The 14,618-nt window shown below is 55.2% G+C and overlaps 1 protein-coding gene across 1 annotated transcript in view; it reads right to left on the reverse strand.

The window, feature by feature from the left end:
- The window catches only part of ASTN2 (astrotactin 2), a 315,832-nt gene that overhangs the window by 103,295 nt on the left and 197,919 nt on the right, over nt 1-14,618 (reverse strand). The window contains exon 16 of the mRNA XM_009282254.1: nt 5,694-5,959. Within this exon, the coding sequence (XP_009280529.1) occupies nt 5,694-5,959 (266 nt within the window). The remainder of the gene's footprint in view (nt 1-5,693; nt 5,960-14,618) is intronic.

Raw genomic sequence — 14,618 nt, forward strand, 5'->3', positions numbered from 1 at the left:
CCGTGTCCCCAGCGTGGCGCGGGGCCCCTGCCAAGGCCGACGGGGCCGACAGCGTGGGGACGTGCCCCCCAGCAAGCCCCACACCCCCTCCACACCGCGGGCTGGGTCGCGTGTGCTGCGAGGAGGCCACGGCTGCAGGCAAACACCGAGATTACTCAATTTTCAAATTAAATCAAGGTCCTAGGGGTCTTCTAAAAATCCAAGCTCCATGTCCATTTGTCTCCTTAAATACAAACAGGGGTTTGAGTCCATTTCCCACTAGGAGTGAGATTGATCTCTCCTGCCCCCCTTCCCTGAGCCCCCCTCGCCACGCCACCCTCTAAGCACTTCTGCAGCTGGCCAAACTGCTCCGTGGGAGCGGCTTTGTGTTTGTTTCGGGGGGTTTTTGAGGAAAGGAACAGACCACAAACAGGAGGGACCACACTGACGAACATGCCTGCCCCTTTCCTCCCCACTGCTGACCACAGCTGCCCTGCAGCCCTGGCCACACACGTGGGCATCCCCGTCGAAGGTGCTCCCATCCCCGTCGAAGGTGCTCCCAGGTGCACCGAATCTTCCAGGTCTCGGTGCCGCTCCCCGGGCTGGTGCTGGCAGTGGGAGGGAGCGGGGGAAGCAGGGCATCCCCACTCCTCCCGGTGCCTCTCAGGGTTAGCTGCCTGGCTCACCTTCCCGCAGCCCAGTCCAGGGAACATGGAGGTCTACAGAATATGCAAACCTGGGGTCTCGCTCTCTCAGCCCGTGCCCTTTGGTAGACTCCAGGGCTATGCTGGGCAGTAAGAAGTATGTTGTCCATCCCATGGGGTGAGGGCAGGCGGGAATATGTTGATGGTGGAGGAGGAAGGCCACCACAGCCTAGCACTCTCACCAGGGTGACATGCGACTCTCCTCTCCTTTGGCTCCAGGACGTTCACTAGAGGGAACCAGCCAGGGTCACCACGTCTCTCTTCTCTCCCATCACATGCACTCAACAGCATCCTGCCCCCGAGGTGTTGGGGGCATTTTGCCAGCAGAAAGCCCCACAACGGTTAGAAACTCTTTGCTGTTGGGCCTGGCCAGCCACTGACACTGGTGGAGGTTTCTTCCACAGTCCTGCAGCGGAGAATCTCCTCCAGCTTCAGCTGGACGCAGCAGTGGAGGGACCGCTGCTCTGACCACACTGTGGTGCCTGCACTGCTGCAGAGCACAAGTGAAGCAGAAGAGAGATGCGGACAGATGGCATCGATCAAAATAAGATGCAGGTTCCAGAGACATCCAGAGAAGTCCCTGCCAAGGTCACAGCTTCTCTGTCTCTTTATATCTCTTCAACTCATGTTGTGAGCATTTAGACTGAAGAGCAACGGAGCTATAACAGCAATGGTGCTATAAACCTACTTGGACTAGTTTAATCTCACCAGCTGACTGGGACCGGCGGAGAGAGGACTCCAGCATTGCCTTTGTTCCAGCAAGCAGTCCTTCCTCTGTGAAACGTTCCACCCACAGCCACATCAGCCATGACTACTATGAAAAAGCCATTCAGCAAAGCCCTTCAAAAGGTGCTTGGACTGTCAAACACATTTCCTTGACCCTGGGAAGCTCCTTGCCCACCCCAGCACTGTCAAAGTCCCCAGCCAGGCTGCAGCTATCAGCGACCGTGCAAGTTCTCTGACCAGTGCCGCTAAACCACACGGGGAAACAGAAACACCTCCTAGCAGGGGCTCAATCCATAAAGTTCTCATTGCACGCAAGAAGGAAAAGAGGGGCCATCAGTAACTGGCAGTGCCCTGCTCTGGGCACCCGAGACGCTGTTCCTCCCCACTGCTGGGAGCAGGAGCGATGCTCGCGCAGGACTGGGGAGACAGACCAAACCCCTGCTGATCACACACAGCTGAGCGTTTCATTAAGCTCACAGCACAAGTGCCTCCGGACAAACGTTCCCTGGGCAGCAAAAGGCAAAACCTGACTCCTGGAGCCCTTCTAGATTTCAAGCCCTTGCTTCAAAGCAAGAAGAAAACAGCAGTTCCCAATGACATGGAAATAGTTTTCCAACTTAATTTCACATGGGCAAAGCAATATATTTTCACCTAATCTCCCTCTTGGAAATGGTCAGTTTTAGCTGAAATCAAACATGCACGCATAGAGAAATCGCAAATCAGCCCAAGGCAGACACCCAGCATGGAAACTTAAACCCCAGCACTTAAGAGTCTGGCAAGATCATCAGCAAGCGGGAACATGGCCTTGTACCATGCAGTAGTTGTAAATTTTAAAAAGTGCATAACTCACGGCACTGAGGAACATGAAAAGACAAACCTACCAAAAAAACCTACACATACTGAAGTGGGCAAAATGTCTTTATTTGTGTCTTGCCTCATCTCTGCTGCTAGGCTTATAAGGGAAAACTTTCAGCAAACTCTATAGAAGTTAGTATCCACCTCATTAACGACCTGGCTTTCTCTCTTTACATGTGTGTTATTATCTATGTGGACATATATGCAAAGTGAAAGATCTTCATTATTTACAATATATGTTTAGTACTGTGGGGGAATTGGGATCTGCTTGCAGTTCCTATAAGGTCAGCATTTGCTGTATCGATTGAGTATTATCCACATGAACGGGCAAAAGCAGGCAGGGGAGCGCTCAGCTGTGGATGCTGTGCTCGGAGGTGCAGGACTTGGCTCAGCCCAGGCATCTGCAAATCTTGTTGATACCACAGGCAAACGCCACTCTGCTAGTGCCTGGGACCTCCCCCAGGCCTCCTACTTGATGCTGAAAAAGGACATTTCATCATCCAGACTGTAGATGAGATGCTCCTGATGGCACCTGCCCTTTAGGAGCCTATCTCGGTGCGCAGAGCGAGGTAGCGGTTTAAGCCGGCGGCTTTCCGGCACGCTCGCAGTGGATCAGGGCACACTGCTGGGTCTCGGTGACAGCGTGATGCCCTCATAGTGGTGGCAGCTTCCCACCGCCCCTAGACCCCTTTCCCTTTCGTGGCCACCCTCCCTCTCCGCTCACGGGGGAAGGCGAGGGGAAGGCCATGGCCCTGCCCCCGTAGGCACCCCTCGTCCCAGAACTCACGATGCCACGAGAGGCATGGGGGCACGTTCTCACACAGGCAGTGCCAACCCTGCACCAAACCATCCTCTCCAGGGCATGGGCATGGCTACCACCAGCTCCATCTCCTCTAGAGAGGCAGGTGCAGCTTTGCCCAGCCCAGGCCGCCCGGCAAAACCTCCAGTGCCGAGGCGAGGTTTGTGCCACGGTGGCAGCAAGCCCCTCCGGCATTACAGCCCCCAGGCACCGGGACTCGTCCCTGCCCGCGGGGCCAAAGGGCAGCAAGGGGAGGAGAGGGAGAGATATAAATATCCTGCAGGGGAGATGCTGATGGAGAGAAGGGTGAGAAGCAAGCTGGGGAGGAAGGCATGGAGGGAGCAGGACAGCGGATCAGATGAAGGTTTAAGAAGCGAGCAAGAAGGGAAAAGGAAAGTGCTGGAGCTGATGTGAGAGAAGGGATTCATGTTGAGGGAATGGGAATGGCCAGGAAAGAGAAGGGACAGGGAAGGCAAAAAGCACTCCCTGTGTCCTGCTGCGGCAGGATGGCCTTGGTTGGGCTGCAGGGACAGGGGGGATGAGAGGCCCTGCCATCAAGAGAAGCCCACAGCCAAAATGAGACCCAGTCCAGCCGCATGCCAGGGGTCAGAGAGGACAGCGTGCACCCACCTGCACCCCCCCTCCAGGACCCACCACTGTGGATGGAGCAAGGTGACCTGTCCTGGCACGCGCTGCTCACTGACAGCTCCTGGTGTCCCCGTAGCACCTGCTCCGGCAGTATCCTCCGTCCTGCAGCCGCCCAAATCCCTCACCCTGCCACCTCCAGCCCCAGCACCGCTAATCGAGAGTGCCCTGGGGTGAAGGGGGGCAGACTCACACACAGCACCCTTGCACAGACAGGCTCCCCGCGGGTGCCCCTCCACCTCTGGGTGAGCAGGTGGAGGGAGGAGGAGGAGGAGGAGGAATGCATCGAACGCAGCCCTCTGGAAGACAACTGGGGATTCTCTTGTTTGGTTGCTTCATTGGGGTTTTGTTTGTTTGCGTGTTTGTTTGCTGGTTTTCCCGGCGCCTCAGCAGAAAGCACAATGCGGGCTGTCCTCCAGCTGCAGCTGATGGGGCCAGCCCTCCGCATGAGCCAGGGGAGGGAGGGAAGGAGGCTGCTGCTGGTGAAACACAGGCTCCAGCTCCCCAGGACAAGGAGGCGCCCCAGGCGAGCCTGGCAGGGCAGGCAGCGTCGGCAGGGCTGGGGGGACAGACGAGGAGGAGGAGGGGACCTTGCAGCCAGGGCCAGAGAGGCAGGGTGGCATTGCCACCTGGGCACAGGGCTAGGAAGGGGAGCTGGTGGTGAGCAGGGTCCATGGAGATCCCCCAGATCCTGCTGGGCTCTGCTTCCTTTCGCTGTTACCTCTTCCCCGCTGGCTAACTTACCTCTCGTACCCCAAAAGGAACTGTCTTCTTGCAGATTGCTGCTGGGAAGCACATCTTTCTTGCCTGAAGGAAACCAAGTTTCCCACTGCTCTCCCTGTACCCGTGATGCCTCGTCCCAGCCCTGCCTTGGACATGCTGATAACGGCAGGTCAATGTCTACACAAGAATTGCCCAGCGGGAAGAGCAGGCATGGGTGAGGAAAGAACGCAGGATGGTAAAACAGTGGGAGAAAGGGAGTTTGGGGAAAAGAGCTGGAAAGAGAGAGGAACCGAGGTATGGAAGTCAGGCATGGCTGCATGGAGGAACCAGGAGACTTGATAGATGGGAAAGCAGGAACAAGATCAAGAGGTAGACAAGGAGGGACAGTCCCCATAAGGGACTTGGGCGCCAGGAGAAGCACGGGGGCTCTTTTGCCTGTGGATCTGGGAAGGGGAGAAGCATCATTCCTGGTGGTCACACCTCCATGTGCTAGGATTGCTTCCCGACCTGCAGCCCTCTGTGTCCTACCCACAGCTGCTGTGCACTGGCTCACTCCAGGCATCTTTATCAAGTGCAGACTCAGTGCTAATAAGTGACTTTAAGCAGATCTGTCATTTTTGGACTTGGGATTGGGGTCAGAGGGCTGCGGAAGGGGGTGGGGGGGCGGCAGCGAACTGAACAAGTGGGAAATCAATCTCCATAGGATTAACACTGAAGTTCTTGCAGGAAGCAGAGGAGCCCAGCCCCAGGGAAGGGTGACCTCCAGCTTGGCTGGTCCCTCCTGGAGTAACAGTGACCTCCTGTGGCTGCGGGACTGTCCCAAGGGGCTGGTTATTCCCTCCCTCTGCACCGTCACTTTGCAAAGCCCTGCAGGGCTTTGGCCACCCCTCGCACAGCTATGGCTGAGATCGCAGAGCCAGGAGTGAAAGTCCCAAGACCCCTCCGCAGGACTCATCCTGCACACCGGTGTCTGCTATGGGTGGACGCCAGGAATGACCGTGGCCCCAGCTGCTTACGGCATTGCCTTCACTGTACTGAAGGCAGAGAGACACAGGTCTGCGAGGGCTGTAGGTGGTGGGCAGCAGGATCTGCCAGCTCCATCGCTGACACCATCCTGAAGCGTTCCCCACAAAACATGCACACAAAAACACTGCCCTGTTCCGGGGAACCCAACATTTATGCAGAGACTGAGGAAGGCAGACTTGAGAGGTGACTAAGGCAGGATCATAGTGGTGGAGCTGGTCCGTCACCGGCTCACTCACCTCCCTGGTATCGTTGTCCTGGATCAGAGCGTACAGAGGCACCACTCGGTTGATCTCCAGCAGAACCGGCGTAGGGCTGAGCTGCTCCTTGCCGGGGCGCCGGCACAAATGGCAAGTGGATGGGCAGCGCCCTTTCTCCTCGCAATGAATCTCCACACCTGAGATGAGGTGGTCATCAGACAGCATCTGTGCTGTCAGCAGGCCTGAGAGATAGGTGATGAAGGGCATGGATTTCAACTCCTTCTTGTTCCCAAGCTCAGTTGTTTCTGGTTTAGGGAGAGGGAAGAAACCAAACAACATTAAATAAATCTCAGCACAGTCATCTTCCCAAACCCAAACTTTGCTGCAGCCAGGATAAACGCAGCTGCTGAAGGTGTAGGGCATGGGGGAGCAGGAAACCAGAAAGGTCAAGGAGAGAAGGAGAAAAACAGGACTTGCAGGTCACTGCTTGGGAGTGGATAGAAATTGTGAGCATTTCCAGACAAGCACTTCTAGAGCGACAGAACTGATCGTGTTCTCCTTCTTCTTTTTTGTAACTTGTATATTCACCTTCTGCACTTCAAAATGAAACAAAACCACCCAAGTATATCTTCCCTGCCAAAAAAGAAACCTCTCCAAAGGGACCAGGTTAAAGACCTGAGTGCCCTCACCCCCGCCCCAACGCCAGCCCTCTCTAGTCCCTGTGGTGCTTAGCTCTCTCTTTTGGGTGACACGTTATCCAGGGCACTGAGGTGGACCCAAAGAAGGCTGCAAAGAGACTACATTGTGGGATGAAGCCCCTTGGCAGAGGGGGTAAGCGGGTACCGGAACAAACTCACCGCACGGGGAATAGACGGAGGCGTTACCAAAACCAAACTGTCAACACTCTGCTTTCAGGAAATATTCAGGCCTTTGAAACCCATTGTGAAACTTCCTGGTGGTCTTAACCACAAGGCGATAAACCCGGAGAGCCTTACTTTGTTCTGCCTTGGTCCAAACGCTCACTAAGGACAAAGAAAGTATCGCACCTGGTGATACCCTGAACAAAGGAGACAGGACCCCATTTTTATCCTGTACACTTCTATTTAAACTCTTTATCTCTAGACACTCCTCTTGGGTTGATCCAAGAAGGAAGGCCCAACCTTCATAGCCTGGTGATGGGCCTACAGAAAAAAAGCCTTTCTCCATCCCATGCCCGAATGAGGCTCCCAACACCATAAGCTGGACGGCTGTTGCCTCCAGCAACAACTTCCCGGTCCCAAGAAGATGCTGTAGAGGAACGAGGACTGTCTCAATGCCCTTGGCTTGCAGTGACATGCAGCCGATCTGGCAAGGCACTAGTCAATTAGAAATACAAGTAAACACAGTATTCATTCATGACTCCTGAAGCCCTTCAGGCTAGGGACAGCCCTTCCCTGCTGTCTGGCTGTCAGTGGACACTTCTGTGCGCAGGATCAAAGCTGTCACGGGAAGAACGAGCAAATTCCAGCCAACCTGTCTTTCAGTGGGATAAAAGGGGGGGGCAGTTGCTAAGATAAATTAAAACAAGGCTGTGAGGAGATGTCTCAACATCTAGGGAGACACCGGGGTACACAGACATGGAAAACGACAGTTGGAGCTGGTTCTTAGAGAGATTGTTTTCTGGAAGAGCAGCTCCAGGCAATTTCAAGCCTCGTAAGGAAAAGCCATGAAGCCATGATAAACTGGGTGGCTCAGAAAGAGCGAAGCTACAAGGCGATACCATGAGCCTCTGCTCACTTCTGGGTAAGAGTAACTTTTTTTTAACATCGCTACTAAACTACATTTAGAAGAGAAAGAAGGAGATGACTGACACTTCTGGGCTGCAAAGCTTCTTCACCAGAGCTCAAGCAGTGATTTCAGCAATCCTCCATGGGGAAGGAAGTTTTGGAGTCATGCTTTAAAGGAGAACATGAACATAGAGCTGAAGAGAAAGTGGAATCAGTTATCTCATGATTGGCAATAGAATATCAAACCTTCTTCCCCGAATTATTGGCTTTATAGCTAAGAATTATAGATCACTAGCATCAAATGCCTGGATGTGTCCTTAACACAGGCTATGGCTTAGCCTAAGCTTAGCTAAGGCTTGTTTGGAGATGTGGCGCACAGTTTCAAGCCTTTCTAAAAGGCTTTCTGAAAATCATTGTTCAAATCACGCATATAGGCTTCCACCAACACCTGGAAGAAGACCTGGAGACAGCCCAGGGTGGACGGGCAGCATGGTCCAGCTGCTGGAGTACTGCTCTGGGAATGCCTCGTTGGAGGCTCCTTTCCAAGCTGTCTGCTCTGTGCTTCTCCCCCCGTGTCACCTGTCCTCTCTGCGCTGAAGCATGGGGCACATGATGCACGTGGACACAGCGCTTGTGGGCTCAGGTGCTCTTCGAGGGCAAACAAGCAGTAAGGAGTGGGACGAATAAGCAGGAAGAGCAACCTCCCTTCGTCCTCCTCAGTTATGGTCTGTGTTTGCAAGGAGCAAGCTGAGGCAAGTAAGGAGTAAAATAAACCTCTGAGCAAGAAGTTTCCTCTGCAGGAGAGTGCTAACACCAGGGGCACCCAGCTTGTGTGCTCAACAGTCTCCCTGCATTGCCCCGCACTGAGGGACAACCCAACTGATGCAGCTGTAAGAGCTTAGACTCAAGTGTTTGCATTAGCTGCCCCATCCAGGAATACAGATGAAGCTCCGTGCAGCGGTGCTCCACCGGACACGTCGCCTTGGGGAAGGTGAGGACATGGCTTCCCTGCAAATGGTGGGCTAGACAAGGAGAGCTGTCCTCCAGCATCCACCCTGACAACACAGCCCCGTTAGCAAGAAAAGAAAATGAACCTGTGCTCATCCAACATATCCTGCACCACCCGCTGCCTCCTTCGCCTGTCGCTCCCAGGAAAGGGCACCGTAACTGGGGGTGGTGGAGGTGGTGGTTTCAAGAGCTCTCCAAAGGGACTGGCATGAAAGTGAGGGTTCCTCCTTTCTCCTGAAGGAAACCCAGATGGAGCAAAGCCATTTCAGGAGCAGCAGTCATCAAATGGAGCTGCACAGGGGAAAGCATAGATGTCTGCAAATAAAGTAAGGTAGAAAACTGTGTGAGCAGCGCAGCTCCCCTTCCATAGCAGCCACGCACTCAGCAACAGAAGATTAACCGTGGAGCCTGGTGACTCGTGGCAGGCTTGTCAGCAGAGCAGACTTCATAGGTAAGGTGGAAACGGCTGTCTGCATTTAATCCTCTTTGGAACAGTTGAAGCCCCAGTCACTTTGGGGAAAAGGATTGCTTTGTAGACTGGATTCCTGGGGAGGTAAGGGGTTACTGTAGCCGAGCTTACTGGTTCAGCATGCTGCTGAGGGATCCACGGTGTTCCCTTGTACCGAAAAGGCTCTGGGTACAAGTCCAGAGGAGGAAAATGAAATAGGACATGGCTCAGCAGAGGGAGACGGGCTTCACTGCCAAATTGCCAGCTCTCATCCAGAAGAGCACTTGGAAGTCATCAGCACTGGATAGCAATTCCTGGTAGCTTTTGTGGAATGAGCTTTGGGGCTTAAGTACAGTCCTAACCAAATAATCGCCCCGTTTCTGCTATTAAAACCTATCTGAGAGTGCCAGTTGCACACCCTGCTTGTGAGCCAGCTCCTGAGCTGGGGAGAGGCAGTGAGGAGGAACTGCTGTTCCTCATCTCCTTGCTCCAGAGGGTGGAAAGCATCAGCTCCAAGTGCCTTCAGGACTGCACTCATCCCTAGATAGCTGGCGATTTCCTTGATGGAGACTGTGCTTCCTTCTCTTCCCACCCACATCACCCACCACCTGCAGCATCTCACAGAGGAGTTCTTCAGATCTGGGAGGTATTTTCCCCCAAAACACACTCCTTTATTCCTGGACCTGCCGTTGCAACTGTAGCCCCAGGAGAAGAGATCGAGGTCCCTCTATCTCCCTCTCTCCTACCTCTGAGATGAGTTTTGGTTATTTGCTCAGCTGCCTGCACGCAAGGAGGGGGCTGAGGGGCCAGCCCGCTCTCCCCACGGTAAACCCAACAGTGAACTGGAGAAACCCCGTATATTCCTGGAGGCTCGGTCTGGCTTTTATTACTTAGTCGCTGTACAGCGTTCGTCAGCGCTGAGGCCCAGCTGACTGGCTTCTTCTCGAACGAAAATACGGACGGCCCAACCCTATTCCTGATTAAGTCAAAGGAAGTTTTTGCCGTTGGATTGGAGAGAATCAGAACCAGACCCTGCAACGTACCACTGCAATGCCATCTCCAACTGCCAGCAAAGCCAACAGAAACACTCCTGCTGTCTTCGCTGCAAGCTGGGTCCAGTCCACAGTAAGTAAACCCAGCTTTAGCGTTCAGGTCCACATTGCACGAGCCCCATGCAGAACTGGATAACCTCCCAGGGCACTCAGATTGCTCTTGCAAAGCCTCTGCTTGGCTCCCAGGGAAGGGCTTTGCAGGTGACCACTGCTGGGGTGCTCCAAAGGTCCCATTCTGGCAGAAGGATGAGGCTTGGCTGCAGGGGCTGCAGTGCAGCAGCAGTGAGGATAGAGGGATTCCTTATCAGCCCTCGCATCTGAACATGCTTTCCCAACGCTGCTGGTGACTCAGTTGAATCCTGGCAACATCTGTTTGGAAGCACAGCGCCACGGATGTGGTTAGACGCATCACGGCAACTTGTGGGAGTTATTAGGTTGTTTGTTTGTCTGAAATATGTATTTAAAAAAAACACAACAACACAGCAAAACAAATAAAATAACAGCCTTCCGCTAAGCGTCAAGCCTTGCGTAAGAAAGGGAGGATGAGCAGTGCAGGGTGTGCAGAGGTACCGCTCGCCTGTTGGGGTGCCTGGCCCTGTCTCCGTGCTCCACCAGGATTTAATAACCCCACAGCACGAGGTGACTGCCTGCACAGTGCGCAGGGGTCCCTGCTCGGGAGGCAGCAGTTGCAGATGTGGGGAAATGCTTCCAGCATTACCAGCAGCACCTCCTAGTGCTTGGACAGGAGGGAAGCACGATAACGCCACTACTATAACAATAACAAAAGCATAATACCTAATTCTTTTGTATTGGAGTGCTATTTTGTCTTGAGAGCTCCCAGGAGATGATGGGTTTGCTAGTGGTCCAGCATTTTATACAGCGCCTCTTCCAAAAGATCCCAAGTCATTCCAAAACTGGGAATCACTCCACTTACCACAAGAATGCAGCCACATCAGGGGTAGGATGTGGTAGCTCTTCAACAGCAGAAAAGCTTGGAACAAGGAGAGGAGAAGGCTCTCCAGCTGAAGCCATAGAGGGAACGTCAGGAACAGACCCAGGTAGGGATTCCTCCAGGCTCAACAGGTTAACCCCGCCGACACCGACGGCTGCTCAGCTGGGCCTGACTTAGGACCTGGGTTTTGCATTTCGTGCAAGGAAGATGTAATTCTGGTCCACCTCCCCTTTACCTCACACTCCGGCTGGACAGACCTAGTGCCACCATGGGCAGGGCAGCAGGGATTTATGGCCAATACACATCTGCTGGCACAGGCTGCCCATTTATTACCTGGTGCAATAATGCCCCATTTGTTGGCAAATCCATCGAAAGGGAGTTAGAAAGAAAATCAATAGATGTGTTTGCCTGGGAATTTCTCTTGCAGTGAGATATTGTCAATGCGGTAACCAACAGGTCTATGAAGAGTTTGGACAGATTTAACGCTGCCTGCTGTTAGCGATGGGCAATCACTGCTCGGGGCTGCTCGGAAGGTGTGAGAACAATGTCCAGGGGAGCCAGCAGCGCTCCTCTGTCACACGCATGCATGTGTGCAAGAAGCGTGGTGCCAGCCCCTGCTGCTGCCCAGGAAATGCCGTACCGGCAGTGGCTCAGGCCGGCTGTGCCAACCTGCCAAACAGCCAGGAACGCCTGTGTCCCTGGGGCTCACACGTGGGCTGGGGCAAGAGAGGGCTCACCTAGGAACCGCTAGCCGTCTTTTGGGGGAATGCAGCCGTCCCGTGGCATGGCATCCCGTGTGGGAACCCTGGGTGAAAGCATGACTACAGCCTGTCCGGGAGGGACGCAGCACGCGAGTGCAGACCCCAGAAGCGTGCACGCTGGGGCTTGCAAGCAAGCGCAGGCGCGCGCCCGTGGGACACCTCCGCCGAGCCCCCCGGAGCAGCTGGTGGGGCGGCGTGGGGCTCTGCCACCGGTGTGGCTGCGGGGCAGTTGTGGCCACCGTGGTCCGTGAGGACCTGCTGCCCTCTCGTGGCATCGCGGGAGGATGGCTCTCGGGCTGGAGATCCTGCCACCGCTCGCTCTGTCGCTGTCACCCCACAGCCCCTCTGCGGGGACCTCCCGGGCCTCATCCTTAGGGGAGCCCCATGCCTCGGGAAGACAAGTCTGGCAACCCAAATGTGTAACATCCCTGAGTGCCAACATGTGATGACCTCCTAAACGTGATGGTTTGTGACCCCTTTTCTCCCTCCATCGCGTCTGGAGAGCCCCACACTGCCAGCTGCCCGCCTGTACCCCCCCGGCAGCCTCCCTCTGCAAACCCCCCTCTCCCTGCCGAGGCTCTGTCTGCTGCTCCCAGCCGATTAACGTAACTCAAACACAGAACCCTGCGGACTCCGAGTGCCCCAACGCCCAACCGCAAGGAGTGGCCAGAGAGCCGCACCGTCGTGCTTGTGGCTCAGCGGCACGCGTGATCCCTGCCTGCCCACGGGAGCCCCTCTCCCCTGGGGCTGATCCCAAAGGTACCGGCAGAGAGAAATCCAGAGGCAGACCATCTCCTCTGCCCGCAGGTTGGACAGGCAGGCTCTGCAGTAACCTCAGCTTCAGATGAGAAATTTACAGACTTGCAAGCCTGTGATATTAAGAAAAAAAAAAAAGGAGGGCTTTGAGACCACTGATGAACCTCTATTAAAGGGGACGGTGCAGGCATCACCGGTGAGCTCGCTTTATCAAAGGAACTGGCTCTGCAGAGCCCTGCACTGTCCTCACTGCCACCCCGCTGCCTGCGCCAGCTCTCTCAGGAAGAGCAACTGAAGCCCTGCCCTGCTCATCCGACCCTCAGCAGCATCTCAGTGCTCGCCCCCCTGCCTCTGAGCCACTGCGGCCCCCCAAGGACGGCTCCATGACCCTCCAAATCGCTGCTGCCGCCCCCCGTGGGCTGCTGTGTCAGACCCATATCGTCAGCTGGCTCCCTCCCTGCTCCAACGCACCCGCACGCCCATTTCATAGAATCATTAAGGTTGGAAAAGACCTCTAAGATCATTGAGTCCAACAAGGGGTGTCCAAGATCTACCAAGCCCTGCCGGCTGGATGGCTGCCAGCGTGGGGCAGCCCCTCGGGACGCGCCACTCTGCCAGGGGGTCGGGGTTCACAGCCTCCCCGTCCTTCTTCGTCATGGCACAGGATCCCCATACTCTGACATGCTGGGTGACATCATCGGCTCATCGTTATCACCTCTAACCAAATCCAGAGAGTCCTTTGTTTTCTCCCCAGGATGCATTAAAAGCTTATTTTCTTATTCCTACCATTATTTTTCCCTCATACTGTTCATTTTCAGGTGTGCTCTCACAAAATCTGCCAGACCACCCTGGTTCACTTTTATTCACTGGAAAATACATCAGGAGCCAAAAGAGTATTTCCCTGGTGATGCCAGGAAGCAGGATTGAACCCCGTGTCCCCTCCCCGGGCACAGCAACACCCTCAGGGAACCGCTGGTGGCCGGGGGGTCCCGCTGAGGTTTGCTGCTCAGGGCCTGAAGCACGGCATGAAAGAGGAGACCGTAAATCTCACTCATTTTCTTTTGCAACCCTGGTCAGGCTTTGCATCTGCTTTGAGCGCGTCCGCTGCCCACGTTGCTGATCCCTGCTGCTCCTGATCGCTGCTCGGGTGTAGATCCCTTCCAACTGAACTATTCTATTCTATTCTAAATAGAAAAAAAAAGTAGGAAAAATACCAAAAACAGAAGGTGGCGAGAATTGCTGCATTATGCTAGTGCTTTCCTCAGTGCCGGTCGGTAGCTGCTGGAGCGGGTGAGCAAGCAACACTGGAAACGTGCTGCAGCTTTTGCTGAAAGGTCTGGGCACAGCCCCACAGCTGCTGTCATGGCACCAGCTGCGCTGCACTCCCGCCCGGGCACGCAGGCAGAGAGGCCACAGGCAGGGTTTACGGGAAATGGTTAAACCCAGGGCTCGCCTCCTCCCCAGGCAGTGAACTCCTCCGAACCTCCGGACCTTCACCTGCACGTCAGCCTGCGAGCAGGGCTGACTGCGGGATACTGCCTGGATGCCGCTGCGACCAGCAGCGATCCCGGCGGCACCGGAGCCGCGGCACTGCTGGTGTGTGAAGGACATGGTTCCCCTGGACCTGCCTGCCCAGGCCTGGGCTTCTCCCTGCTCCCACAGAGGAAGCCCCGAGCCCCGACATTTCCTGATCTGCTGCGCAGCCCCACGGGATCACAGTAAAACCGGTCTCTCTGCCATCTGTAAAGCCGCCTCACGACGGACGGGCGAAAGTCAAGCTGGAACAGGACCGGCGTTACTGACAGCCCTTCCAGCAGCGTGACCCCGAGAAATGGCAGAGCAAAGCAGAGCCACGGTCCAGTGGCTAAACCCCCGCCTCCGGCTACCGCTGCCAGCCTGCAGGCAGCGTGACAGCCCCTCTGACGGGCAGAGAGCTCAGGAATAAAGGCTGGAGGGAGGAGGAGGCAAGAGGCAGGAGGGAAATGACTGATCCTGTGATTAATGACTCCGGTCGTTAGTCCTGCGGGGGTGTAATGGAAATGCCATCCTTTGCTACCTCCCAGGCGTGAGCGGAGCCGAATGACCGGCCGACGCGAGCTCTCCGCTGATCGAGGGCAAATGCCGTAACTGCTCGATTCCCCACGAACCGTCGGTTTCCTGCCTGCGCCACGGCAGCTGGACCCTCCAGTTGCCACCAGCGCAGGAATGGGGGCCCAGTGGG

Source organism: Aptenodytes forsteri, unplaced genomic scaffold, assembly GCF_000699145.1.
Source record: "Aptenodytes forsteri isolate BGI_AS27 unplaced genomic scaffold, ASM69914v1 Scaffold325, whole genome shotgun sequence".
NCBI classification, from domain to species: Eukaryota; Metazoa; Chordata; class Aves; order Sphenisciformes; family Spheniscidae; genus Aptenodytes; species Aptenodytes forsteri.